At 27.9% G+C, this 27,095-nt stretch overlaps 4 protein-coding genes across 5 annotated transcripts; 2 read left to right on the top strand and 2 right to left on the bottom strand.

The window, feature by feature from the left end:
- The first annotated feature begins 517 nt into the window (after positions 1-517).
- Positions 518-22,654, top strand: LOC132928656 (BLOC-1-related complex subunit 6). 2 transcript variants are annotated; one of them, XM_060993468.1, is made up of 3 exons: positions 519-657; positions 2,543-2,627; positions 22,110-22,654. In XM_060993468.1, the coding sequence occupies exon 3, from the start codon at positions 22,143-22,145 to the stop codon at positions 22,584-22,586; it is 444 nt and encodes a 147-aa protein (XP_060849451.1). In that variant the 5' UTR covers positions 519-657; positions 2,543-2,627; positions 22,110-22,142; the 3' UTR covers positions 22,587-22,654. The 2 variants fall into 2 exon arrangements, with proteins under 2 accessions (XP_060849452.1, XP_060849451.1); XM_060993469.1 differs by lacking the exon at positions 2,543-2,627 and having other exon boundaries at positions 518-657.
- LOC132928650 (ELMO domain-containing protein 2) lies at positions 655-1,949 on the top strand. The gene has a single exon (XM_060993463.1). The coding sequence runs from the start codon at positions 740-742 to the stop codon at positions 1,691-1,693; it is 954 nt and encodes a 317-aa protein (XP_060849446.1). The 5' UTR covers positions 655-739; the 3' UTR covers positions 1,694-1,949.
- On the bottom strand, positions 2,804-12,628 carry LOC132928648 (peroxidase-like). The gene is made up of 11 exons (XM_060993461.1): positions 12,344-12,628; positions 7,876-7,981; positions 7,527-7,779; positions 7,217-7,443; positions 6,636-6,791; positions 6,359-6,555; positions 5,373-5,953; positions 4,359-4,512; positions 4,055-4,228; positions 3,792-3,981; positions 2,804-3,726 (listed from the first exon to the last, which is right to left on the bottom strand). Exons 2-11 carry the CDS (start codon positions 7,964-7,966, stop codon positions 3,530-3,532), a joined length of 2,220 nt encoding a protein of 739 aa, XP_060849444.1. The 5' UTR covers positions 7,967-7,981; positions 12,344-12,628; the 3' UTR covers positions 2,804-3,529.
- On the bottom strand, positions 18,985-25,994 carry LOC132928649 (uncharacterized). The gene is given in 11 exon segments (XM_060993462.1): positions 18,985-19,288; positions 20,321-20,506; positions 20,631-20,891; positions 20,966-21,127; positions 21,129-21,155; positions 21,261-21,473; positions 21,536-21,730; positions 22,729-22,842; positions 22,898-23,110; positions 23,172-23,260; positions 24,886-25,994. Coding segments are annotated over 9 exon segments (1,425 nt in total). The 5' UTR covers positions 23,256-23,260; positions 24,886-25,994; the 3' UTR covers positions 18,985-19,288; positions 20,321-20,350.
- Between the last annotated feature and the right edge of the window lie 1,101 nt (positions 25,995-27,095).

Genomic DNA, 27,095 nt, shown 5'->3' with positions numbered 1-27,095 from the left:
GACACACGTCTCGGTCGCGTCTTGTATAGTTGTATTTGTTTACGTCAACCTCCTCGGCACTCAATGATAACAAATACAAATCATCATCAAGACAAGTGGTAATGTGGTATCAACGGGTAAATTCGTGATTCGTGACTTTGTGAGTAGTGAGTACCAATAATTATCGCTATTCGCTATGCTTGTAGTTTGAACGTGAGGGATGGTACACGTAGTACACAACCACAGTGTTGTGTGTAGAAGTTTGTATCGAATATTCGGCCATACTGTTGGTTATCTAAATACGATATCGTGTTCGTTTCATATTATTAAAATATTCTGATAGGTGAGTACAACTACTAGGTATATAATATATTAATATATCAAGTATTCAAGTAGTTGTAGGTACCAGCTATTCTACATCATTAATTATTATTGAATATTGATAAATAATAATATTTAATTATACATTATATTGCTTGGTCGTCGATTACTCGTCATCGGTCTTAACTCTAAAGTTTTCATATTTTGCGTTTAGCCCATGGCCGGCACCGGAATTTGAACGTTTTACATTTTGTGTTAATCATCGTAAACAATTTTCAGCCAAGGGAAGACGTCACGTGCGTTTAAGACCGGTCTCTCCAGCCTCAATCAACATTCGACATGCACAATCCTCTACTGGTAAGTTACCCAGACACAAAGCTATTATATAACGAACTCTAAGTCAAAACCCGATATTGTACGACTTTATCCGCCCGTAGTCATGTGGTTATACTTAGTACGGAATTATATATATTGGTATTTGAGGAAAGTGATCAAATGGTTCTTGCGCCAAACCACTAAGCTCTGCGAGCTGCAACGCATATGTTATGCGCAGCCAGTGGGTGCTCTCAGAACCTTGAATGTAGAACGATCTTTGCGCGATTCTAACAGGCCGCAAATACGCGGTCTGCTCACTGTGTTAGACGCTCGTGCATCAGACCGAAGTTTCTACTTGGGACGGTCTATTCAGATACCAAATGCTGTGTCGACAATTACACGTGTAAAGCGTATTGATCAGTGTGAGTATGAACGATTTAACAACGCTCTTGGACAATGTGTGAACAATATATGGTCATATATGCAACTAGTAGAAGAGATTAAAACAAGTGCAGCCATTCCATATGATTGTACGAACGATGTGCACGAAAAATCATTGTTACTTTTATGGGATGAATTGATGCCAAATGATCGTCTAGAAAATAGAGTAACCAAACAGTGGCAGGACATTGGATTTCAAGGAGATGATCCAAAAACTGATTTTCGAGGAATGGGAACATTAGGGCTGGATAATTTGGTATATTTTGCATCAAAATATACCCATTTGGCCAGATGTGCTTTATCACATTCAATGCATCCAATCCATGGGTATGCTTTTGCAATTGTTGGAATAAATTTAACGAGTATGGCATTAGGACTGGTCGTTGATGGTTCAGCCAAGACTCATTTTTATAATAAGCGTAATGCACCTGAATATGAAGATTTCAACGAGTTCTATTGTTACTTATTTTGGAAGTTTGACAAATTTTGGTTGGACGCAAAGCCAAAGGATCTCATGGAGTTTGCAATTCATCGTAAGCAATTTGAAACAACTATTAGACAAAAGCTGGAAAAAAGTGATACTGTTTTTCTTATTGATGTTCCTAATGATAATACAACTGATGTGTTAAATAGGTGAAATTATATTTTGTAAGTCTATTAAGTATACAATTAACTAGACTGCTACTTTAATTATATATTATACCTATAATTTGGCCGTTTTTCTAAACATTTTAATGATTTATAAAAACAAAAAATGTATTATTATTGCTGTTTTGACATCATTCATAACAATTAATGTATTAAAATTATTCAAAAATTATGATGTGAATAGTTTGTATTTTGTTGAACTCAAAAGTCAAAATATATTTCTTTTACGTATTTTGATGTACTAACACCTGATGTTTTTTTCATTGATTAAAGTATTATTAAAATCTTATATAAATTAAACTTAATTATATTATAATAGTTGGAAAAAGTTTAAAATAAAATTAATTATTTATTAATTATTCACATAATGCGTTTTTTCAAAAATATTTAAAAAAAATAGTTTTATCACTAGAATATACATAAGTAAATCAAGGTATTAAAGTATATTAATTATTGTTGTTCCAATATTTCTTGAATTTTAAATGCAAATTTAGTACCAGAGTTAATAGAAATTGAAAATTCTGTTTATAACTAATCAAGTTTCTATAGAGACTATTTTTGGTCATAATTAAGGCTTGGAAGTTATAGATGTCAATATAATATTATATGATATGCAAAAAACAAAATTATTAATTATTAGTTACATTATAGTTTATTATTATTAAATAGCTATAATATTAATGAAATACGGTGGAAAATTAGTCAGACAATAATAATAATAATTTGTTGTGACTTATGGTGCTTTTTAGATTATTATATAGAAAAATATATAATACAACTATAACTTCCTACAGTCCTAGTCATTGTAAATTGATGCATATGCATATATATTTTTCAGGTATAATCCTGTTATATGACTATCTGAACATGGTGAATAGAGAACCAAATTGCTCGTTATTGGAGTGATAAACATATGTACACAAGTAAATTTCAACATAATTTTTTTACCCACATTTCCAAAACCAATAAATATATATTAAATACACGCTTAGTTTTTAAGCCTTCAACACTTTCATTTTGTAAATATTCATAACAATCATAACAAATCATTAGTCGATTAGTCATTATAAAAGGAATATAAGTTAAGTAAAAAATAATATTGGAATTTACATATGTTTGTAATTTATTTTGTCATATTAGGAATGTTCACCACCACAGGTAAACTAGGTCTTAAAAATATAATCCTATTGATAGGATAGTGCATTTATTATTATTAAATATAATAATTAAGTTTAAATACTACATTCAAAATCCTTTAAAAAATTTAAATTGTTTTATAATATTTCAACTAAAAATAATTATATATTTAGTATCTTACATAGTTATTAATTCTTATTTATTAAATCACAAATAAAAAAGTACTTAGTCTGATAATAATTATATTATTAAAAAAGCCGGTATGTTATTATTAATTATAATTTACAATTTATTAACAAGGTACAGTGATGTAATAGGAAATTTGGATAAAAATCCACATAAGATTAATTTTTTCATTAATTACAATATGAAAAATCAAATAATACCTATACAATAAAATCTATAAATTTCTAATTTTTATTTATTTTCAAAAATAAAATCTAATTTGCCTAAATAAGTAAATTCTCTAAAGGAATTTATCGTTTAAATTTTATAGTTTATCAATTATAGTTGTTATCATAAAAGCCTGTGTACACTATACGTAGACCAATGACGCAAGTGATTTAGACTGTTAGTAATAAAACTAACAATAAAAAAGAATAACAAGTTATCAGTGGTTACTAGGCTTCAATCACAAGTCAGATAATAGTCATTAACATTTATGACCTTTTAGACATTGATATTTAAGTTATTTCCTATTTGTATCGACTGTTTCTAACCAATGTTTAAGGTTGATTTTTGGAATTAATAGGGAATCACAAGGCAGTAAATCATCTTCAGCAGATATAGGTTTAAAAAATACTCGTTGTTGCATCTTCGTGACATTATCACTATTATCACAAAAGACTCTTGCAAGAGTCACTTTTCTGATTTCTGCCAGTTGATCTACAATTAAAAAATGTTTATTTAAAATTAAGTACACTCATCAAAAACAATTCAGTAATACTAACGTTTTTTGAATACTTTTGGCAAATCATAAAAATATCTATCTGCAATTCTAGTTCTTATAAATTGTTCTCTAATGATGCATCTCATCGTTGGGCCTACCATTGCATCGTCTTCGTGTTTCTCAAACAATGCACCAATCAATAGATCTATATCGTCCCAAGTTTTGTATTGTCTCAATAATCTATTAGTTGACTAAACATAACATACAGGAAGAAAATAATCAATACAGTATATTTTGTATTATTTCAAATTTTTTTAAACTTACTCCTTTAACCATAATTTGATTCAAATCTTGTACATTTTTTATGTCTTTTAGTCCACAATATTTTCTAAATTGTGTGTAGCTTGGAATACCGTGATCGCGGCTTCGTTGTATATCTAAACTGACAATGTCCATTCCAAACATATTATCTGGATGACTGTATAAGTAATTTGTGATCTAAAAAATGTAGGTAAACATATAATATAATATACTTCTATATTGACGTCATTATTATAGTTATGTAAAAAAAATAAATCGTTGCGTTATAAAGCTTATGACTATCCCGATTGTCTTGAAAAAAACATACCGTTTGCGTGAATAGCATATCGACTTTTTGTGTATTCTGCATGGATAGTCCTCTGACAAGATGATCCATGTAGTTCATCTGTAAATCGGACGGTCGATTATAATGTTCCTTTAATGAAAGACTTTTGTTTGTCGCTCGGTTTTCAAAGTATAAACTATGAACAAAAAAACGCACCAAAATTATTAGTCGCTTCATGCCTGCAAGCCTTATCGTAATTTATTACATAGCATGTTGGATAATTCTCTTAAAGCACAACATTTGATATGCTAATACGCCCAATAGCATAATCGCAATTTGGGAGGTTAAGCACTCCCAAAATGGTTTGTATTTAAAAGAGTTTATTGATGGAAAGACACATATTTAAATTATAGTAACCCTCCAATTTAAAACCCAAATTGTGCCTATGTGAATAGTTATATTATGTAATGTATGTATACCTAATCTAATTTGACGTAAGCTAGAACATACTTACGTATAACACTGTAATAAGTAAATGCTTTTTTTAAAAAGAACTATTTGTTTTAAATTTATCATACGACAATCTATATGTTTTTCATTTTACATTTAATTAAATATCACATATTTAAGTAATAGGTTTTTTATTTGTAAGAAATTTAAAGTTTAGAATAAATAATTGAAGTTTTGCGGGGTACTGGAACTTTCTGAAATGCGTTATTAACTATTAAACTATATACTAGTCTTAAAATTAAATGCTTAAGAATTAATATGAACTGTTCGGTGGTTCGATCGAATAAAATAATAAATTCTGCTCCAGATCATGAAATTAAAAATGTATAAACCATTTTTAAAAAATCAAAAGCCTATTGCGCGTTCGCCTATAATATATGAATTATTGTAACTCACGAATATACGTCTAATCATATTAAATTTTCCAAAAAAAAAATAAAAAAAAATTGAACAATGATGAGTGCTCATAGCTATTGTCGAAATCGTCATCTCGAAATAGGTATACATAATAATAATAATAATAATACAACATCCAGTAACACGAACCTGAGGGTCTCGTTGAACATGGAGTTGACGAACGGCAGTATCGCAGTCGCGAAGCTATTGCTGACGGTCGGGTCGGCGGTCTCATCGTACGCGTCACTGTACCCCTTCGGTGACAGTTCCAATCCCCGCTTGGTGTACTTTTTACCAAGCAGTGCCGGGAGCCACTCGCCATACGTGATGTGCTGTATAGACGCCGTCACAATTTTTCTGGCCTCTTGGAACGCGCGCTCGTCGTCCCAGTGCGGGTTGATTACGGCCAGGAGCCCGGCCACCCGGTTGTGTTCCCTCATCCACAGCGTGTGCATGGCCGTCAGATGAGGCTGAGCGTTCGCCCGGACGTCGCCAGCCGTATAGCACGTGCCAGCGTAATCGCCGCCCGCCTGGCACGCATTCGACTCGCTGGCAGCCAGGGGCATATACTGTGGACGCAACGGGTCACCGTCGCTGTCGCTATCGCTATCGCCGTCGCCGCCAGTGTGCGTCAACATTTGACCTCGCGACTTGCTCCTCAACGACCACGTCTGTTCTGCTGACGAGCCGTATATCATTGACCCGTCCAAATAGTGAGTGGCTTGGTTCAACTACGGAACGCAAACTTGTTAAATAGGTAGTAGTTGAAGTAGTGAACGAATTCGCAATGTAAGTTTTACTTAAAAAGAAAATTTGCACTATCCCGAGCACACTTTTTTTTAGTTTTTCTGTTTATACTCGAGATCGTAAAAGCAAATTAAAAAAATAATAACAAAGCATTCGTCGGTTTTATTTATTTAACACACTTCGCAATCTAACTTAACCTAACGTTTTTATAGGGTCATGTTTGTGTTTTCTATCCGCGATCCACCCCTTAACTGCCAACCCCCCATCAAAATGGCGCCCTTGCGAGTAACTATACATAATACTATTAACACTTACCTATACATGCCTACTTATTAATTATAAATTATAATAATAATATATAAGTTTATTAATATTATGATGGCTATTACTTGTTCTCTGGGTCCAAATGTGCAATCGGTCCGCATCGCTGGCACCGAACGCACGTAGTTCATGCACGTGCGGCGAAGTGGTGAAAAAAATTTATCGTCTTTCGGTATGATTATGGGCGCGCACGACGGGTGTGTGTACCGTGGTGCTTGCTTCATTCCATTCTCGTTACAACAGTCCACCGATTTGTTCGTTTTCACTATGGATTTCACATATACGTACGCATGCATTAATTACAATCATTCGATTAATATAATACGATTATGTGTTAAATCCTACGCATGCTGGAAACAGCCGTGTGTGATAGGTCGTGGCCTATGAATATCGTCCAGTACGCCATCGCGATTGTTTTCACGCTGTCGGGTGAATTCTCGTCGTTGACAAGACCGGTGCTTAGTTCTCTAGAATTTGGCAGTTCTTTAATCGAGCTCAAACCTATATTTATATAAAATCAATGAAATTAAGTGTATAAGTGATTGTGTACCAACAATATTATACTATATAATATTATGTTGTACAGAATTCTAGCCACGCATATGTAAATACAATTGTCATGCAAATTATTTAAATATCAGATAGCACGTTCTATAGGAGTGCGCTAGGAATATCGAATGCAAGGATCACCAATTATTATTTTTGGAGGGCCATTTTGAGAATTCCGGAAGTTTTCGGAGACTATATCAAAAGCTAGTGTAGATAAAATTAATTTCTTGTCTACGGGCTAAATAAAGTTCGTACACGAGCCGCCATTTTTTGGCTTTTATCTTATTGTGTTAAAAATAAATAAAATTTAAATTGTACATAAATAATATTGTATAATATGTATGGCGTGCGTTATAAACATAATTTGGGAATATTACCATCTTTGTAGACTGGAAACAGTAAACGTTTATAAGCCGTGTTTGCCTTTCCCCAAAAGGAATGTTTCAAGTTGTTACAAGAACCGTCTGCACTACGATACTTCAAGTTCTTCCCAACGCACGCTGTTTCGTTGAAATATTTTGACAAACACATTTCACCCAAAGAAGTCTGGTCTAGTTTTACTTTTGCTAAATCTTTGGCGCATTGTATTTGACTAATTCCGGTGCTGTAATGATTGTGTTATTTATAAAATAAGTTATACAATTGAATTGTTTAATTTTTTTCTTTGAAATATTTGTTTGCTTTTACCCCAAACAATGTTTGTTCATTATGTAATGTGAAGCTTTAATAACAATTTCAGCATTTCGAGATGCCAAATGCCCGTCTATGGAAGGTTTAGAATCGATCAGTTGTCCATGGGACGGGCTTCCAATTTTCACATGAACATCAGCATACGATAACGAATCCTCATGACGAGCAAGCATATTAATTTGTTGGGTACCATATTGAATTGCATTTTCTAGATCTTGGGTTTTGAGATTTAGGAACTGGTTTGATGAGTCTATCACCAGAAAAATTGTATACAATTTAATCATTGCAATCAATTTAAATATACATATAAAAAAATCAAAACTAAAGTTAAAAATATAATTTATACCTTCTTTGTTTAATTCGGTTTCTCCTCTATAACACGATGGTAAGAATACCACTATGCAAATCAAAAATTGTATGGATATTAAGGAACTCATTCTGGTAATCAAAAACTGTAATCATTTTCAAAATATATAATTATTAACTATATTTTTTTAAATTCATTTTAGAGCTGTATAATTATGATGTTAAAATTTATTTACAAAAATAATATTATACTCATATATTAACCTTCAAAATATCAGATGGTATAATTTATTAAAAAACTAAAGAAATTCAGTTAAAAAAATGTTCTATATTAGCCTAGTTCATTGATCTCAACTGGTTTTAGCTACTAACTTTTAGATCCTGGGCTAACCATTATTCGTGTTATTTTATATTATTATTTATTATTCACATGTATCTTATGTATCCAATTTTTTGATTACGAATGCTCTAAAAGTTTTTTATAGTAATATAGTCTATAGATATTGCTATCATCCTCCATTCCTCCATCCCCCAATTTAAAAAGTCCTAAGCTGTTAATTGTTGGCTAAAATTCAGTATGTTATTGAATATGTCGTATATACTTAATAAAAGGTATTTAATTTTGACATGTATAATAAATTATAATATTGTATAATCTATTGGTATTTGTTTCTAACAAAGAAGGTACATGCTCTATTATAGCGGTGATATAAACATTTTTCATCTATTTCGATAAATTATTACACACAACATTATATGTCTGCAGAATAGCGATTTGTAGTTATAAAATTTCGATTTTTGATTAATTAATATTATTTCATATTTATTTAATACCTATTACCAATGATGATAATTAATTATATTATGAAATTTATAGTAGATTATTAGAACACGAACAAAAAAATAAAATATAACATTATTACTTATTAAGATATTGTGATTGTATCATATAATTTTAATAGTATTCTTAAATAAGTAATTATGATATGTATTAAAAATTTAAAATGTAATAATTGTTGACCAACTCAGATATCTATATAAGGTTAAATATACGTGTTTTCCTCTTTACATAAATTTCATAATAGATTATTATTGACCTAACAATTAGCTTATTCTGACATTCTGTACATTCTATAATATCTATCCAAAGTCTAGCATTTTAGCATTTTAGAACTGATTTCTAAGAACTTGATTTTTCCTCATATACAAGTGTGAGTCTAAAGTTTAGACTCTAAACTATCAAATATCACTCTGTCCAATAATTTTAATCTAACAAGTGAAAATAAGCAGAGTTCCTATATAAAAATAACAGAATTTAATTATAAAAAGTTAATTCTGAACTTATACTATAATTAATTCTAAATGACAATATTGATAACTATAAAAATGTTCTTCTATTTGGCATTCAAGATATATCACTAACTTTTGAGTTTTTAAAAAAGAAACTATATTGGTTTAAAAAATAATTTTTAAGCAATAACAGATATTCAAAAATGTCATTTGATACATTTTTTGATCGAAAATGTATTGTGAGCACTATATATTTTGTTTAGAAAATTTTAAACATATTATACTTTCAAAAAAAAATCCCAAAGTGATTTGCTATATTGTAGATTTCGAATGTACCACATCATTGAAATATTTAATCACTGTAATGAACATAATATTAAATTAGAATTCTGTAGTAATTGTAAGTATTTTTAACTACAAAATAATTTGTACATTTCCGTTATTTTAATGAAATTCGTAAAAATTTTAATTTTAAACGCTTATAAAAAAATGGTAATTATGTATTTTTGATATTTTCCAATCGGGGGGATGAACTTCAATAGAAACCATGTAATATATGGATTTTCAATAAATAATTTAAAAAACTAGAACATTTTTAAATGTCTATAAATAGCATAAAGAACCAAATTATTTTTTAAATTATTCATCCTATTTATAAAATGGTAATATCAATAAATATTTTGTGAAATTCAAGTTTTTAAAAATATTTATTTTTGAATTACTACCTATACAAAATAACAAAATCTATTTTCTTTATTTATTTATTTAACAATTATATAGAGAAATAGATACTAAGAAATTTTTACTGATGACCTTAAAGTACTAACTAGATCAAATTTTCTAACAGTTATACCTTCTAAGTTGAGGATTGAATCAATTTATCTGTTCCAATGTTCCATAAGGTAATGGACAAACACAAAATAATTAAAATAATATATCATTTTAAAAGTAATACAATCATTATTCAAAATTCCATTAATTTTTTGTTTAATTCTATTTTATTTTTGTTACTGAATGCAAAAACATTAAATAATAATATAATTAATAGTTAATACCAATTTAACTTATATATTAAAGCTCCAACAATCGATTTTCATGTTGCAATCACTCATCAGTATATTATAGTTTTGCAATAATTAATTAATGCTATTATTTATTTAAATAAAAATGTACCTAAAAAATGTGTATAATTATTGTATCAACTGAAAAATAAAATAACTTCTAGTAGTCAGCAACGACATTAAATCATTAATGTTTATGACACAAACACAACAAATTTTAATTTGTGCAAAAATTAGTCTTTAACAATTACGCATCGAATTTCCCTAATAAATGAAAACATGTCTTAACTACGCTTTAGAATAAGGACCAAATGCCTTGAAATATTCCGAATGATATTTTTATCAATCCCCTCTTAAAGATTGAACTTTAAATACAATGCCCCAGATTTACTATTGTAAATATATGTCCTTTAAGCATATTTAGTTATATTTTATATTAATATAATTTCACTATAATTCAAACTTAAGGTGTTTTCATTAATATACTTTAACACAATTATTATGATGTATTATATTTATTTAAATAATTAAGATTATGGGTATTTTTTAATACAATCTACATCAGTAGAATATATAATTTTAAATTGAAATGTCGCGCCACAAGACAAGTTCTGAGAACTTTTATGTTTCACCTGTAGTTATCGCCACTAAAAAGTGTTATATAATTATCATATTTTTTTAATAAAATTCAACATTCACTTCAACTCTAGTACAGCCTTTTACTTTTATAATTTTCCTGAAAATATTATTATAAACTATTGTCTATTGTGATCATTATTATTATAACTATTGCTGTAATATTACCATTTACTAATACATAACAATATTAAAAAAGAAGAATCACTTTAATCCTAAATTGTAATATTAAATAATAATAATTAGGGAATGCATATTATATAATATGTATTGTTCACTTATAAATAGTCAAATAGACAACAATAATTTCTTTTTAAAAATAACCTAATTAACAATTATTTAACAATCGCGTTTAGATATATATTATTGTAGGGTACCTATTATAGAAATATATTTTAGCTGTACAATTATTATATTGATTTAATTTTTTTTTCATATATTTAAAGCACGTATGATTATGAACCAAAAGATTATTGATAATTGATAGTATAACTATATAAATTGCACCGGTGTTCATTAATATTTCATTTTGGCTTGTATAGTTAGCCTTAAATAAGTTGTTGTTTTAGCAAATACCTAACCTTCACCTATTATTGAGCATTAACCATGCAGAGTGTGTGATCACAAAGACAAAGATAAATAAACCTTTAGTTAGCATATTAATAGTTACAGTTTTGTATCGAATATCTTATACGAACAAAGCTGTTATTATTACTTGTTATAAAAGGTTCATATAAGTAATGAAGACAAAAAATAATGCTAATTACCAATATGCGTAGTACACGAAGTACGCATAAACAAAAAATTATATAAATTACTTGTTTTGATGTATTATGTAAATTAATGTACAGAAATAATAATTTTATAAGTAGACGTATCATATATATATATATATGTACCTAACTGAACTCTGAAGGCTATAAAATAAAATAAATACGCATTATATTATATTGATTTCATTATACCTCATCGGTTCTCACAACAAAGATCGATATAGACAATAAACTAAGACGTCGAAGTATAAAATATCAAATACTTTTTTGAGATTTAATGTTTTAATGCGTCTATAAATATATATATATAAACGTTGAACGCAGTGCGTTCTGCGAGTTTTAACACATTTCGATGTATATATGCATATAATATACTTATAGACTCTATTATAATACACTGTTTGTGCACACGTAATGTGGTTGTCCAAAGCTATTTTGTGAAATCGCCAGTACGATTTTGTATCGCGGTTAGTAGTAAGCACTTAACAGCAACGTTTTAAATATATAAAGACGTGAAGATTAATAATATATATTTGTGCGCGCTGCGAAAATAACGAAAAACAAACGAAATGCGCGCGCGCGAGCCCGCGCTATGGTCACGCGACCAGTGCATATGGCTCAAAATCACGAAGTTAAAAAACCAAACGATATTGGCCTATCTCCGACTATACGATATATTGTACATAGATTATCGGACTACTTAAATATAGTAGGTAGCTGAGTACTTATAAGTGTACGGGGTACTCACTCAAAACGGACAAGTGGACCAATGGTGCTGATGCACGTTGACGAACGCAAAAGAAACCATCGATAATACAATGTATAGGTACTGCTGCGGCCGCCGCGGTATAAACTATTGCAGCAGGTCGTATTGCCCGGATAGCACTGAATGAAAATGCGTCTCGTCTTGAGCAAAACGCGGCAGCGTCTCCCTTCCCATGCGTAAAAAAAGATTCACCTTTGGCTTTGACAAAACTACGAGTGGACAGCCGCGGCGGCGACGGCGGCGGCGAGCTCTCTATATCGCGCGGCGGTCTCTCGCTCGCTACATAACATTATGTATTTTATCGCGCGGCGGCACACAAACGGGATTTTGAACAAAGCGAGGGAAATTTTGCCTGAAAGTTGACGGACGTCATCAATGAAAAAAATATATTATCTACTCGCGCGACGCGCAAATAAATCGTCCATATATTATAATATGTATTATAGGTACACATAATATAATATTATAATATTTATCTCGGATAATACGTGTGCGTTTTTTTTTTCTCGATTTTTACGCGCAGTACGTTAACGTACGCATATTACACGCATACACGTCTTACACACGCGCGCGCGCGATCCCGCACACACACACACACACACACACACACGTGTAATATACACATGTACACGGTTTATCGTCGCGGTACCTGCTGAATAAATTTCTTCTGCTCGCCGTTCAACTTGAACGCGCTGCGGCGTCGATCGAAATTATTATCGTCAAACCGGTTTTGATGTGCAACACTTCTTCGATTTGAGCGTAAAAAAAATAAATTTTAAAAAAAAATAGACGCGCTAAAACATTTCATTGTATTTTATTATATTACACACTTACTATTTTTTTTATACGCGCGCGGCGCAGATCGGCGATAAACGTTTATCTTCGACATTACAATAATATTATATTTATATTATGTATGTTCAGTAGGTACACAACAACAACAATATAATGCGCACGTTTGCGGGTAGGTATGCATCACACACACACACACACACATGTCGCAAATCGTGTGATACCTACCCGTATATGCGGGCGTTTTTCGCGCATGTTTTCGGGATCGTTGCGAGTATACTGCGGGAGTATCGAGATCGCACACACGGACCGTAAATACCTAATAATTGCGCAACGAGCCGCTCGACAATATTATGATAATTATGTGACCGCCGAGTATAATCGCAAACTCTGGGATGAATATCATAATAATAATAATAATAATATGTACCCGCTCTGCCTATCGCGGTAAAAGTTTAAACAGAATAAAACACTTTTCGTGTTGCTTATATTTTGTGTTTAATAAATGTTTAAATGGTCGCGTGTCAAACGCGTAGTTATGTTAAGCGGAAAAACGGTAATATCGACGATAACCCGGCGATTTAGAAAAAAAGAGAGAGTCAATATTATAATAATATATTTCAGCGAGTTTTTACCGGCCGTTTTTCGCGTTTCGTCTCGATTTTTATTCGTTTGAATACACTCAATACGCGTTATAATTTAATATGTAGACGTATTCGGTGCGTAATATATGTATAGCATATAAATATATAACACTGAGAGACGTCTATTGCCACCGTTATAGATTTAATAGTGTAACATTAAAAGGCATAAGATACCATTGATACTTGATACCGAGTTGATAATATAGAATAATATATAATCACAATATATTATGACTGCAATAATTCACCTGTTGGCTATTATATATTATATTATATACAGTGCTACATATTTGTCGAATGCAGTGCGATTATACGTTTAAGTACCAGTGTCAAAAAATAAGTTATCCGACCAATCGTCCTGCCCAAATTACTATAACGAATGACGGGTTAAGTGATGTGTTATTATAGACTATATATATATATATATTGTATATCTAATTTAATTACTAACTCAAGTGGCTGTACTATAATAGCTACTATAGCTACGTGACTACGTGCATGTATATTATTTATTATGTATATGTCTTATAGTATATTGTAATTCTATTCATTTTTTGTTAGATGTTTCCTTATTATTATTAATTTTTTCCTTAAAAAAATGCATTGATTTATATCCATTTATAACACGGCTATAGTACAGCTAGTAAAAAATTAACCACACTACGTCAATTTTATTTTATGATAGGTACTTGTAAATTAAATAAAAACCGTATTTTAATATATGTTTACAAATAACTGTACAACGTCAATTGATTTTGGTATAACTGTTTCAAGTAGTCGGCCAAATAATGTAGTTACATTAGTTACAATAAACATATACATATAATTTTTTTAATACACTGCATTTATTTGTTTATTAATTTATTATAATGTGTCTACGCGGACTTGTAAATTTTTCGAATTTAATTTGTACTCTTTGACCGTCATCCGCAAATGCGCCCTACTTAATCTGTGAAGTTAAAAATACATCTCAACCGGTATTTTGACATGCACGTTCCACACGCGACTGTGAGGAAGGCGAACGCCGAACAAGCCAAACACAACACAATAATAATATGCTTATACATGCATATCATTAAGCTTATAATCCCGCCGCGTGTTAACAAAAAATTACTATCTATGATCAATAATATTATTATTTAATACTTACCAGTCGACAAACACTTTAATCATTATTCTTTAATGACTAATGAAATGTTGACGTGTCCGTCGACCAAATATGCAGATTGATCCCACATTTACACGAATACATTATAATATTATATCGTAATTATTTATATTTGTAGAAGTACCAATTATTACCTACAGTAAAATAATATTTAAACTTTTGCACTTTACTCGTGAATCATGATATATTTTATTTCTTTTGGAAATACCATTATTAGATTCTTAGATTACCTAATAAATTTTTAAATAATAAACTATATATAATTCCTAAGTTAATTATGCTAATCAGTGTTTTGTGTGTTCAAACACTCACGAAATATTTGGGTTTTTGTATGGTTATTACTTATTCAATTTTAATGTTAAAACGCTTGCCAAGTCAGAGATCAGCATGTAAACTTTCTTAATTTTCAATTTTTAGAAATTTATTATTTGTATGCAATATGTATGTTTAATGTGCCTATTTATTTTCATATTTTAATTTGGTGAGATAGATCTCCGAAACCGGAGAGCGGATTTTGTTGTTTGGGGTCTTGTTAGATTCACATTGACTAGGAGAAGTGCAGTGAAGATTTTCAGAACTTTATCTTTTAAAGTTAATTAACTACAGAGCTTCGAAAAAATTAAAACACATTTTATTGGGCGTTTTTTATGTTTTTCAGCTTTATAGCTTTGTAGTGAGTTAACGATTGAAGATAAAGTTCTGAAAATCTTCACTGCACACAATTAATATTTTATTTTAAAGCTAGCTTAATTATCAACCTACTCATTACAACTGAGCTACATTTTAATCATTTTCCTATTTAACACAAATCCTTGAAGTTTTAAAAATTCATACTTTTTTCATTTCAATTACCATGATTTTCCTGTTTGGAATTCCACAAATTTGGAATTTGTTAGTATGATTTTACTTGATTAAAAATCAATAAAGTAATTTTGTTATATCAATGTTTATATTTATTAAAAAAAGTTCAATTTTTCAATAACTGATTTTCAAAAACACCCCCTCCCCCAGAAAATTTTTCTATATACGTCCCTGATGCCTATGTATTATATCATATCAATTACAAATAATATATATCTAATTTACATGTACTTATTATTAGATCAATTTTATTAGTTTAATACTACTAATTTTTACTATACCTGCACAGTATATAGTACTGGTGTAGTAGGTGTTTAAACATCCCTTATTGACTGTATTTATGCAAAACATATATAATATTTATGTATAATTCAGATTTTTAAAAAATGTATTGCCATCTATTATGCTTCTATTAGTTCTATTAGTTCTATTTCATATTTAATATTGTTAATAAGAATATTGATGACTATAATGAAGAATGTGTAAAGTGTAAAGCCTTCTGCGTATTATATTTAAATATGCAAAATTAAAACACGACCCTAAACAAATCTTGTCTACGCGCTTGTGTTTATAACATACTAGGTACATAATTAATTAATAAATTAATATATATTTATTAAATATTTATACTTTAGAAATGGATACATTTTGTCATTTTGATCGTATTAATGTTTTATATACTTAATGAATGTACACTTATTGTTTTATTTTATTTTATATATAAATAGAAAACTTTTTTAGTTGATAGTTATTGATTATGGACTATGGTCATCTTTTGTAGTTTTACCACACTATCTAAATTCATAAGCGGGTTTAAAAGAAAGTCAGAGAATTTCATTTGGCACTTAATAATGCATTTTAATCAATGTTTTAAATAGGTACCTCTATATCGGTATTCTGTGAATACAAAACTAATAAAAGTATTTTATCAAACTCCATGTAGATGCAAACAAAAATAAAAAATTTAAACCTCATGCTTATGCTTATGTGATAATATTTACACTTATACGATAAATAACATATTAATACAAATAAATAATAATGTTTAATCTAAGAATTAGGTAGGTAATTATATATTTATATGTATTGATTAATTTTTGTTTTTGTTAGGTACCTATATAATATTTATTAACTGTACACTATATATATAACCTATAGTTGCGCAAGTGGCAAGTGTATAGATTTCTATAATTTTTGCAATATTAAAAGAGGCTATACTAAATAAATATTAGAAATGTTTTAAAATATTAATATTTACCTTTACATATTGGTTGTCAGCTTGCCTCAGTCTAATTTTATTTGCGTAACATATGGTATTTTATGATTTTAATCTTCATGGTAACTATGAACTTGATCGTTTTTTTCTTTTTGTTTGACCGTGTCAGAGGTTGGATATTATTCAAGGACAATACCTTCGAATTGGTTACAGATTTTTGATGTACCATTGTTATTACGAGCAGTTGCAATTTATAAGATCGTACTGATCGTTGTACAAGATATTCAATTTAAACCTGTTTTACACAACGTTCACCAGGAAACCAGTTTTTTCTTGTTTAATAGTTTAATTTTTAATCAATTATCTCTAAGAATTTATATACTCACAAATTTGATGTCTAATTTAGCGAATAAAACTATTAAAAAAGCAACAATTACTATAACATATACGTTAGTTATTAGATAGGTAAATAGATAATAATACCTATATAATCATGTAAAATTATATATTTTTCATTTTTATCCATTCAAATAAAAAACTATATATTTATAAATTTATGATAAGAATATTTACTTTAAATCCACGTGTTAAATGATGGTTTATATTGTTGATGGTTATATAGGCTTGTACGAGGCTTACAGCCAACAGTTATTTTTGCAATAAACATAACCATTAACTCGTAAACAAAAAACAAATATTAAAAATACTATAGTTTTTATGATGTATTGTGCATAATGTGCCAAGCTGATGTTAGAAAAATTACAATTGGGGAAATTCATCGTACCTAGTGCCAAAATAGACAAATAATATAAATTCGAAAAATATACCTTTCATAATACGATTGCTTTATGAATAATAATGTATTTACAATTGTTTTAACTTGAATTAAATTGAAATACATAAATATACTAATGGTTTTACAAATTTATAATTTATTTTGTTTTGTGATGACCCATGGCATTTGTCCAAAAGTTTACATTAACATTGAAGATAGCTTTGCTTTAAGTACCAGAAGTACTAATTTGTCGGAATTTATACATTAAAGATTAACTGGGAAATCTCAGCACTTAATATTAAAGAAAAATATTAAAAACAGTAAAAAACATGTTTTTGACAAAATAGAATTGTTTTGTTGTTATTCAGAAAGGAATAATTTTTACTATTTATAATTGATACATTTTTCAATTTGTGTTTCTAGATAGGAAACAAAATTTGAAAAAATACTAACAAGTTGAGTTTCTCATAATTGTTATTAAAGTAATTACATTTTTTTATAAACATTAGAAATTCATGTTATCAAAATCAAAAGAAATAATAATAATTTTAAATATTTTCAATTTCAATACTTAAAAATATTATGAATATTATTTTTTTCTTCACGCTTACAGAAAATAAAAAAATATCAAACAATTACCACAATTTTTCTGCACAAGCATTTGAATTTAAAATGTTGATAAAATTCAATATTGAAATGAAAATAAACAATTTTTTTTTTTAAATTCTGCAAATGAATTTAGTTGTTCAAAAAATATTATCTTGGAAACTTATAAAATTATTTTCTAGACACAGAAAAGTGTCCAAAATGTTTTGAGTAATATTAAGTTTTATACCAAAGTATCTATACCATTATACTAAAAACATACTTGTATTTTTTCATTCAATGGTATGTCTTGGTAATGACTTATGCGTGATTTTTTTTTAGCAAAAATTGTTCAAATTACTAAATTAAAAAAATTTTAATATAAAATTGTTTTTCATTTTAGTAGTATAACTTTGTATTATCAAACTCAAATCTTAATATATCTATAACAGTGACCTACTCAAAACTAGGTATAACACAACAGGTGCGAGTTCCACGGGTTTTAACTCTGGTTTTTTATAATAGGATCATAAAAAAATATAACAAAAGATACAGAACATAAAAATATGATATAAATCCATATCCAAAATAAGTTATTTAATTCTAAAAGAATTGTTTCTTGAAGTAATTATTACATCATATTTTTTTTAAATTTGAAATACAATTTTTTTCAAAAGTCAAACAATATATTATTAGTTTATTTTAAATGATAGAAAAAAAAATAATTTAGGGAATTACACTTGGAATATACAAAAAAAAAAAAAAAAATGAAAAATAACATAATTATGATTTATATATGAAAATAAATAAAAAAAAAAACTCCAAAAGTAACTGAACTCCAGTATCATTATGTATAAAATCATGAAATGACGATCTCAAGAAACATCTAAAAGGAATAAAAAATAAATTAGAACATTACATTTTTAAATATTAATACATATTTTTACTTAAAATAAGTTATTATTAAAAGTAATCATTTTATTTATACATTTTAAACTTATTTTAATATTGGTTCAAGGGCTGCAACACCAACATTTGTTTTTTTTCTGTCTATTTTCCACATAATAATAGGTACAAAAACATTCCATATTTCCACGATTACAACTCACTAGTTCAGTTTAGGGCAACAAAGACATATATATATTTTATAAAGAGTATTTCTTGCGCATTAACCTTATAGATTATTAATGTTTACATTTTTGAGTAAATTATTTATGGTTAAAAATAATCAAAATATTTTAAATTAAAACATGATTATATTTATAAAATATGTAAATATTATTCTTTATAAAATATAAAATAAGTGTCTTTGCCCTCAACTAAAGTTCTTGTGGAAATACAAAATATCTTTATTTCTATATTATGTAAGAGATAGACAACAAATAAAACAATTGTTGGTGTGCTAAACCAAAGTTAAAACTAATAGATTTTTTGTGAAAGTACAGTGATTACTGATTAGTTATATTATATTAAAAAATTAATAAAATTATTACTGTTATTGTGATTTTGTAGAAATATAAAAATCATTTAATAATAATATAATTAATTAAATATTAGGTTTGAAATTTTTTAAGTCTAAGAGCTTTTATTTATGATATAGCACTTTTAATGTTTAAGAATAAGTCAATTGTTTTGGCGATTCTAAAGGTAGGCTAGGTATATGTATATTTATAAATTTACATGAGAAAGTTTAAGGTAACTAATAAGTGCTGTATTTAGGTGTTGACCCAATATCAAACTAAATTCCAAGACACATTTAAATCCCATAAACCAAGTATTAAAAATATAAAAATTATATAAAATATTAAAATTCCTCTTATTAGAACATTTTATCCCCAAGTAAAAAAATATATTATTAATAAAATGATTTTTAAGAATAATCTTAAAACATAATTTATACTCAAAAAAAAAAAATTACTTTCTTCGAAATTATCATTTGCGTCTTTTTTTATTGTTTAATGTTCAATGCATTTGTTTTTTCATTGATACAGTTCTCAGGTGATTGAGTACACAATGTAAATTCGTTTTTTTCTTGTTTCCAATCTTCAAAGGTCAATATTTTGTCTTTGACTTCATTATTTAATGTAGGTATTACACTTGATTCCTAAATTATTTTTGACTTTTAATTTATATTTAAGATATTTACTTTTAAATAAAAATAAAATTGTATAATAAACATGCATGTTTATATGCAATGATAAAAAGAAAAGCTAATTAATTTTGCTCACCAGTGTAACAGGAAATTCACTACTAGAAAAAGTGTTTTTTGTCCAGTTACAAACATTTTCATTTATCCCAATTTTTTCAATTCTATGATCATAATTAACAGTATTGGCCAAATACAAATTTATATCGTTCAAAGTATCAGTAATATATGATGGAGGAGAAAAATATGTAGTTCCTGAACTATCCATATAACCAATATTATTTATTTTACTTTCAGATGAAGTTGAATCTGAATTATTTTGTTCATTTGTCTGCGAGTTTACCTATAATAATTGTATCAATTATTAGTAATTTGTTTGTTTATTATTTAGAAATAAATAATGCTTATAATTAATACTTTAAGGAAAAGATCAAACAAATCCTTTATTTTATCAACAAGATGTTGAATAGTTTCCTCTTGTTGGCCAATGATAGCTTTCATATAAACCTCTTTGGATGAATTTAGTGATTTATTAATGGACAATGTGCAGTCATCTGGCAGTGGAGAGATTTGGTTTTTTTTCTGGAAATTCTCTAACAACTGAAAACTAAACCATATACAAATGTATGAATACTTGGTTAAAAAAAAATATATATATTTTTATATTATTTATTATTAATAACTGTTCTTATAAAAAATAATTTAAATTTACCTCTTGATCATGAGCCCAAAATGTTATCTTGCCGTCATTAACTAATCCATCAACTAAATCATCAATGAATTTTTGAATATCACGTTTTTGTTGTGAAATGGTTGTGCTTAATTTAAACTGTTTATTAACTACTTCCAATGTATGAACCAAATCTTTTTCAAATGTCAATAAACGTTGCTCCATTGCTTCATTATTTGTTGTTAAATCTTGAATCTAATTGTATAAATTTAATTTAATTGTTTTTTTTTTAAATAATTAATATTTTATATCTATACTTTTGCAAGGTATGCACTTTCAAGTGCTGAAAAGTTGTTTGGTGCATTACAATTAATACATTTATTTGTTGACCATTGTTTTGATTTTAATTTTTCACTTTTTACAACACTATTTTGCGATTGAGGTCGATGTTTGTAAAATGCACGTGGTGTTGGCGATTGTCTACGTAATGGTTTGTTGCGGCTAGAGGTCGACTAATGAAATAATTATACAAAATAAATAAATACAATTTTATCAATATTTTTAATGAGGCTGATTAGATATGTATTCAATATTATATATAATGTGTTTAATATGTATGTAATATATTTTTATAATATTAGTAATAATAAAGTTTCATCAAAAGTTCATAAAAAAAATTACTATAAGTTTACTCATTTGAAGACCTATGCCTTCCATAGTCCCATCATGAAAATGTGTTTGAAATCAAAATATTTATAATAATTCTTTTTATTATTCAAATTCTAGTTATCAAATAATTTTGTTGTAATTTAAAAAATTAAATTATTTCACTGTTTCACAATAAACTATACTGTTAACTGTTATTACACTATTTTTATTTATAAATTTCAGATCAAACATTGAAACGCGAAGAATCTAAAAAAAATGGACTTTTTAAACAATCTTGAAGGAATAATAACTAAGAATGGAGACATGGTAACATTTATAGCTGAAGATTTGGAAAGCAAACTTAAACAGACAAGCCCAACAATACCTAATAGACCTTTAGGAAGATTTGTTTTAGATGCCAATTTACTAAACGACCTAGAATTTGAAGCTAGAAATATTGCTGCATCTGTAGATACATTATCTGAATCTCTCTCAGGAGTTCTACACAGCATGTCTGCACTAACTGTTGACTGTTTGGAAATATACAGGGATGTGGTTTGTAAGACATGTGATTCAATTGATGCCAATATTAAATCTATGTATCAATTAATGGCTAAATGCGAAGAAGTCTCAAGAGAAATGGAACCTATCTATAAATTGGCTCAACAAGTCAAAGATATAAAACATATTTTAGACTTATTTGAAAATGCAGTAAATTGATAGTTTATAAAATTAGTCATATTCAATTTCTTGTTACCCATGTATTTATATTAAAAAATAATATTACATTAACACTTAGAGTTATAAATAATTTGTGTGTATGTGTGTGCATGTTTATGAGTAGATAGCTATAAATACTTACAGATAATCGACTTTGCTTAAAATTATCCTTATTTTCATTTTGTACAGAGGAAGAAATACAGTTGCAAGGTCCAGATTGATGAAGAAAAGTAAAGTATTCACTTCTACCTAATATCTATTAATACTTAATATTAATTAAATACATTAATATTGTTATCATTATATCTTACCTCTAAATATTGGCTAATATACATAAGTTGATAATGTTTCTCACACTCAACAACATCTTGGAAACATTTTTTCTCCATAATAACTGATTTAATTGCTAAATTTGCTACATCACAATCACTATCAATAGTTTTATAAGCAACTTGTTCATCTACTCCAGACCACCCTTTAGGTATTAATGCTATCCAATCTTTAGGGGATACATTAACAAGAGCCTAAAAATAGAATAATAGTTATGAATTTATAAATTTCAAATAACTTTTAAACAAAAATTACTTCTTGTTCCACATTATAGTCAACGATCAAATCATTTTCTATGAAATAACTTTGATGTACAAAAATCTTGACTATTTGTTCCATATTGTCTAAAATAATTAAAAACATACACATACCCAATAATCAGTAAAATAAATAAGGGGACTTAGCCCCTAAAAATATAAATAAGAAAAAGGTATATGTTTTAATAAAAGCAATTTTCACAGTTAAAAATGTTTAAAAATGATCAATTTATTGAAATCTTAATAAGCATAATATTGCATTTTGCACATTGATTTAGTTATAGTTTCTATAGGTACATACTTTTAATTATATATTAGTTTAATTTATATTTTTTATTGTGTGTTACATTTTATATTTTATAATATTTTATTAAGCTGTATACTGTTTTATTATGTGTCATGTATATCAATTATAATTTATAATATATTATATTTTATACATATTAGTTATTATTGATACGATAAATTGTAATATAATCAAGAACTTTGAATTTTAATTTATTATATAATTTTTTGATAAATAATAAATAGTCATAAATCATAATACTCTGATAAAAAAAATGTTTACTCAAATTTGGTAGTCATGGTAACTAAATAGAGAAAACGGTATCGCGAAAAAATAACCCAGGAAATTTAGTTCCCACATTAAAAAACAATAAAATAATAAATAACCATACGAGATTTTGCAAATTAATCAAAAAATATTAGTATTATGTCATTGCGTATAATACAATTTATAACATACGAACCGTACGTACAATTTTTATGTCCCCACAAATAATGTTAAATTTGGATTCCATGATAAATTATTGTATACCTACAAAAAAACGATTCGGAGCACGGTGCCACGGTCTGTCTGTCATATCGATCAGATATATAATAATAACAGACATTTACCCAGATTAAAAATATTTGCTTAAAATAATTATATTATTGAAATTATATTACACGTTTATAATTAAGTAGAAACATTTTTATTATAGGGTTATTTATTAGGCAAATCAGAGACAACTGATGATCTACCATAAAATCACAATAAGTAACCAAAAAGTATCCAAATGTTGATTATTATGAAACTAGCTACATTGATACAGCAATGAACTAGGTACGAAATAAAATAATTTTTTGAAAACATAATTAAAGCTTAAAAGGTAGATAATAGTTATCTATATATATATGACTATATATCAATTATACACATAAATATCTAAGACAATAAGTTGTGCTATAATAGGTAGGTATTTAGTTATTAAAAAACCACCCAAATATTTCTAAACTATTAGTGTACATAATATTAATATAAATACTTTGTAAAAAAGGGATATGGATAAAGTGTACAAATACATAACGATATAATATATATTTAAGAAACAATACATAAGTTTATTTAATTTTCATGTGCTCAGCATGCTCGCTAATTAGTAATTAATGATACTAAAAAGTAAATAAACTCAAATAGGTAACTAATTAAAGTTGTATAACTACAGCAATCTATAAAAACAGTTCAAGCAGACTGTCTTACAAACCTACGTATGCAATAACATGAAATAACTATATATAATAATTAATAATAACAAACAAGACACTACGGTGTATGCACTATGCCTCTATGATAATAATATAGTATGCGTTTGTAAAATGTTTTATTATTGTTATAGTCTTTTCTAATATTACAATTTACAATAAACAGACAACAGTAGTGATGTACTTACCGAGAAAATGAGTGACAAAAATCCGTTTAAAAAGCAAACAAATGAAAATTGAAAAAATATAATACTCAATGGCAAAATATTTTAAACGAACGAATTATTGTTGGTAAATGTTGACTGTCAACTCTGTCAGGCACCGTTGACGACACACATAGTTACAAACAGTACAAACATGGAATAAACCGAATAAAGGTTTGATATTGTAATACTGAGTACAGCCAGTATCATAGAATATAAATTTAATATTAAATATTAGTACTAATATATCAATATTCAATACTCATTAGTTATTACTCAGTAACCCTATAGGAACGTAAATAAATGTGTATTCGCAAAATTACTAATAGCATTTTCTGCATTTCTGCGAAATTCTCTTATGTATTGATATTTATATTTAGCAACATAATGGTCTTTGTTAAACAATCACTGAAGAATTCATCGTTGAATAGGTGACTCAAAGACGTTGTAAAAATATTATGAATTTGTCAATAATCTCTTATACAGTCCTTCCCGCATTTTGTGATTTTAAAATATCGTCTGCAAAAAGGCGGGATCCATAGACCTATTAACTAGTTATATACTAGTTACTAGTATTAGGTCTATGGCGGGATTTATTCTAACTGATAAATGCCTTAGCATGTGAGGATTAGAGTTGGGCAACATCCGGATACAATTTTATTTAGATAATAGTTTATTCGAATAATTCAAAAACAATGTCATTCGAATAAAAAGTTATTCGACTAATTTTCAAACATAGTTATTCCAATAATTTTCAGTAATTTTATTTTAGTTAACATATGGTTAGTATTTTGGTAAATAAAACATGTATGTATTAAAAAAAACAATAGTTAGCTTTGTATTTTAAGTTCACGGACTCACGGTTGTAAATTCTCTTTTATTTTAAATAAATAGAAAAATACCTACTATAAATGAAACAAATGTACCTAGAACTTTCTAAAGAATAAACTAGATGGTAAAGAATTCGAATATATTTAGTTTTAATGGTTTCATACTTCCATCTATCAATTAGGTACTGTAAACACAGTTTACACAAATTATTTTAGCTTCTTTATAAATGTTTAATAATATTTCAACAGGGATATGCCGAAGACGGTCATTACCTACTAAGATATAAACTATAAAAGTCAATAGTGTAAATGTGCAGTAATAATATGTACAATCATTAATTATATATATTAGTATTTTATAATCAATTGTAAAATGTTTAAATGCAGATACATTGTAATAAGATATATTTAGATTATATTATATTTATTAAAATCTACCTATAAAAGTGTCCGTTATTTAGAATGCCCCCCTTATTAGCTTAGTTGGAAATTTAGTATGATTTGAGGTTAAGAGAAAGTGTATGAGACGGAAGCGATTTTAGAGTTAAAAGTTTATTGCCTTAGTGAGACGACTAGGGACACGCTGGTCTAAGTTAATACCTATAGGTAGCGGACGCATTGCGCTGTTGGTATAGGATTAATAAATTTATTCATTATAAGGGGAGGAAATTTTTTTCTGCCTGACAGTGAAAGTGCAATGTATTGATTTGGATTCGTTTATTTTCACACCCTATTCCTTGTACTATTTTTCGAGGAGAACTATGGTGTTCTTGGACAAGTGAGGAAGCCCGAAGCAGTATTGGCATCGCGGCTATATTAGCTATTATTGCTTTGTCATCAGAAAAACCACCAGTTAGAGTGTTATGTATATAGTAGGTTGGTCGTATATGAAAACATTAAACAAAAGGGGAGCTGTGACTAAACTTTGGGCATTGATTGGTTTTGGTGAAGAAGTGTGGTAGCAGTAGCATACCTAGAAAAAGCCTTCTGGGTCTGATTTAAGAATTCTTATAGAATATAGATTAAGTAGTGAAAATATTACCGTTCCCGAAAAAATACCTAACCTAACTGCAGCTATTTGGACTAGTTTGTGAAGGCAGATTTCACTGTTTATATTATAAAGCATCCATTATGATGATGTACTTCACAGTATTATTTGTACAAAATGTATATACTTTAATTATAAAATATACAGATTAGATAAAAATACTAGGTGCGTATATCTAAAATAACCTGCATTGGACGGTTGTGGCACAAAATTTTAACGATTATAGTTAACACTTAACATGCTTTCATATTATCTGGACTATAATATAGATACCCACATAACATGCTGACAATTAATACTAATATCATATGCTGCAT

The sequence above is a fragment of the Rhopalosiphum padi genome, chromosome 4, assembly GCF_020882245.1.
Source record: "Rhopalosiphum padi isolate XX-2018 chromosome 4, ASM2088224v1, whole genome shotgun sequence".
Classification (NCBI taxonomy): Eukaryota; Metazoa; Arthropoda; class Insecta; order Hemiptera; family Aphididae; genus Rhopalosiphum; species Rhopalosiphum padi.
The sequence above is the reverse complement of the archived record's forward strand: the minus strand, read 5'-3'. Positions and strand labels throughout refer to the sequence as shown.

Excerpts from the sequence above, each read along its gene's own strand:
- LOC132928650 (XM_060993463.1), top strand. The coding sequence starts at position 740 with ATGTGGTTATACTTAGTACGGAATTATATATATTGGTATTTGAGGAAA.
- LOC132928648 (XM_060993461.1), bottom strand. The coding sequence starts at position 7,966 with ATGAGTTCCTTAATATCCATACAATTTTTGATTTGCATAGTGGTATTC. Across the intron at positions 6,792-7,216 it reads GTTTCCAGTCTACAAAGATG|GTTTGAGCTCGATTAAAGAA; the intron begins GTAATATTCCCA and ends ATATAAATATAG. Across the intron at positions 4,229-4,358 it reads ATATGCTATTCACGCAAACG|ATCACAAATTACTTATACAG; the intron begins GTATGTTTTTTT and ends TACATTTTTTAG.
- LOC132928656 (XM_060993469.1), top strand. The coding sequence starts at position 22,143 with ATGGACTTTTTAAACAATCTTGAAGGAATAATAACTAAGAATGGAGAC.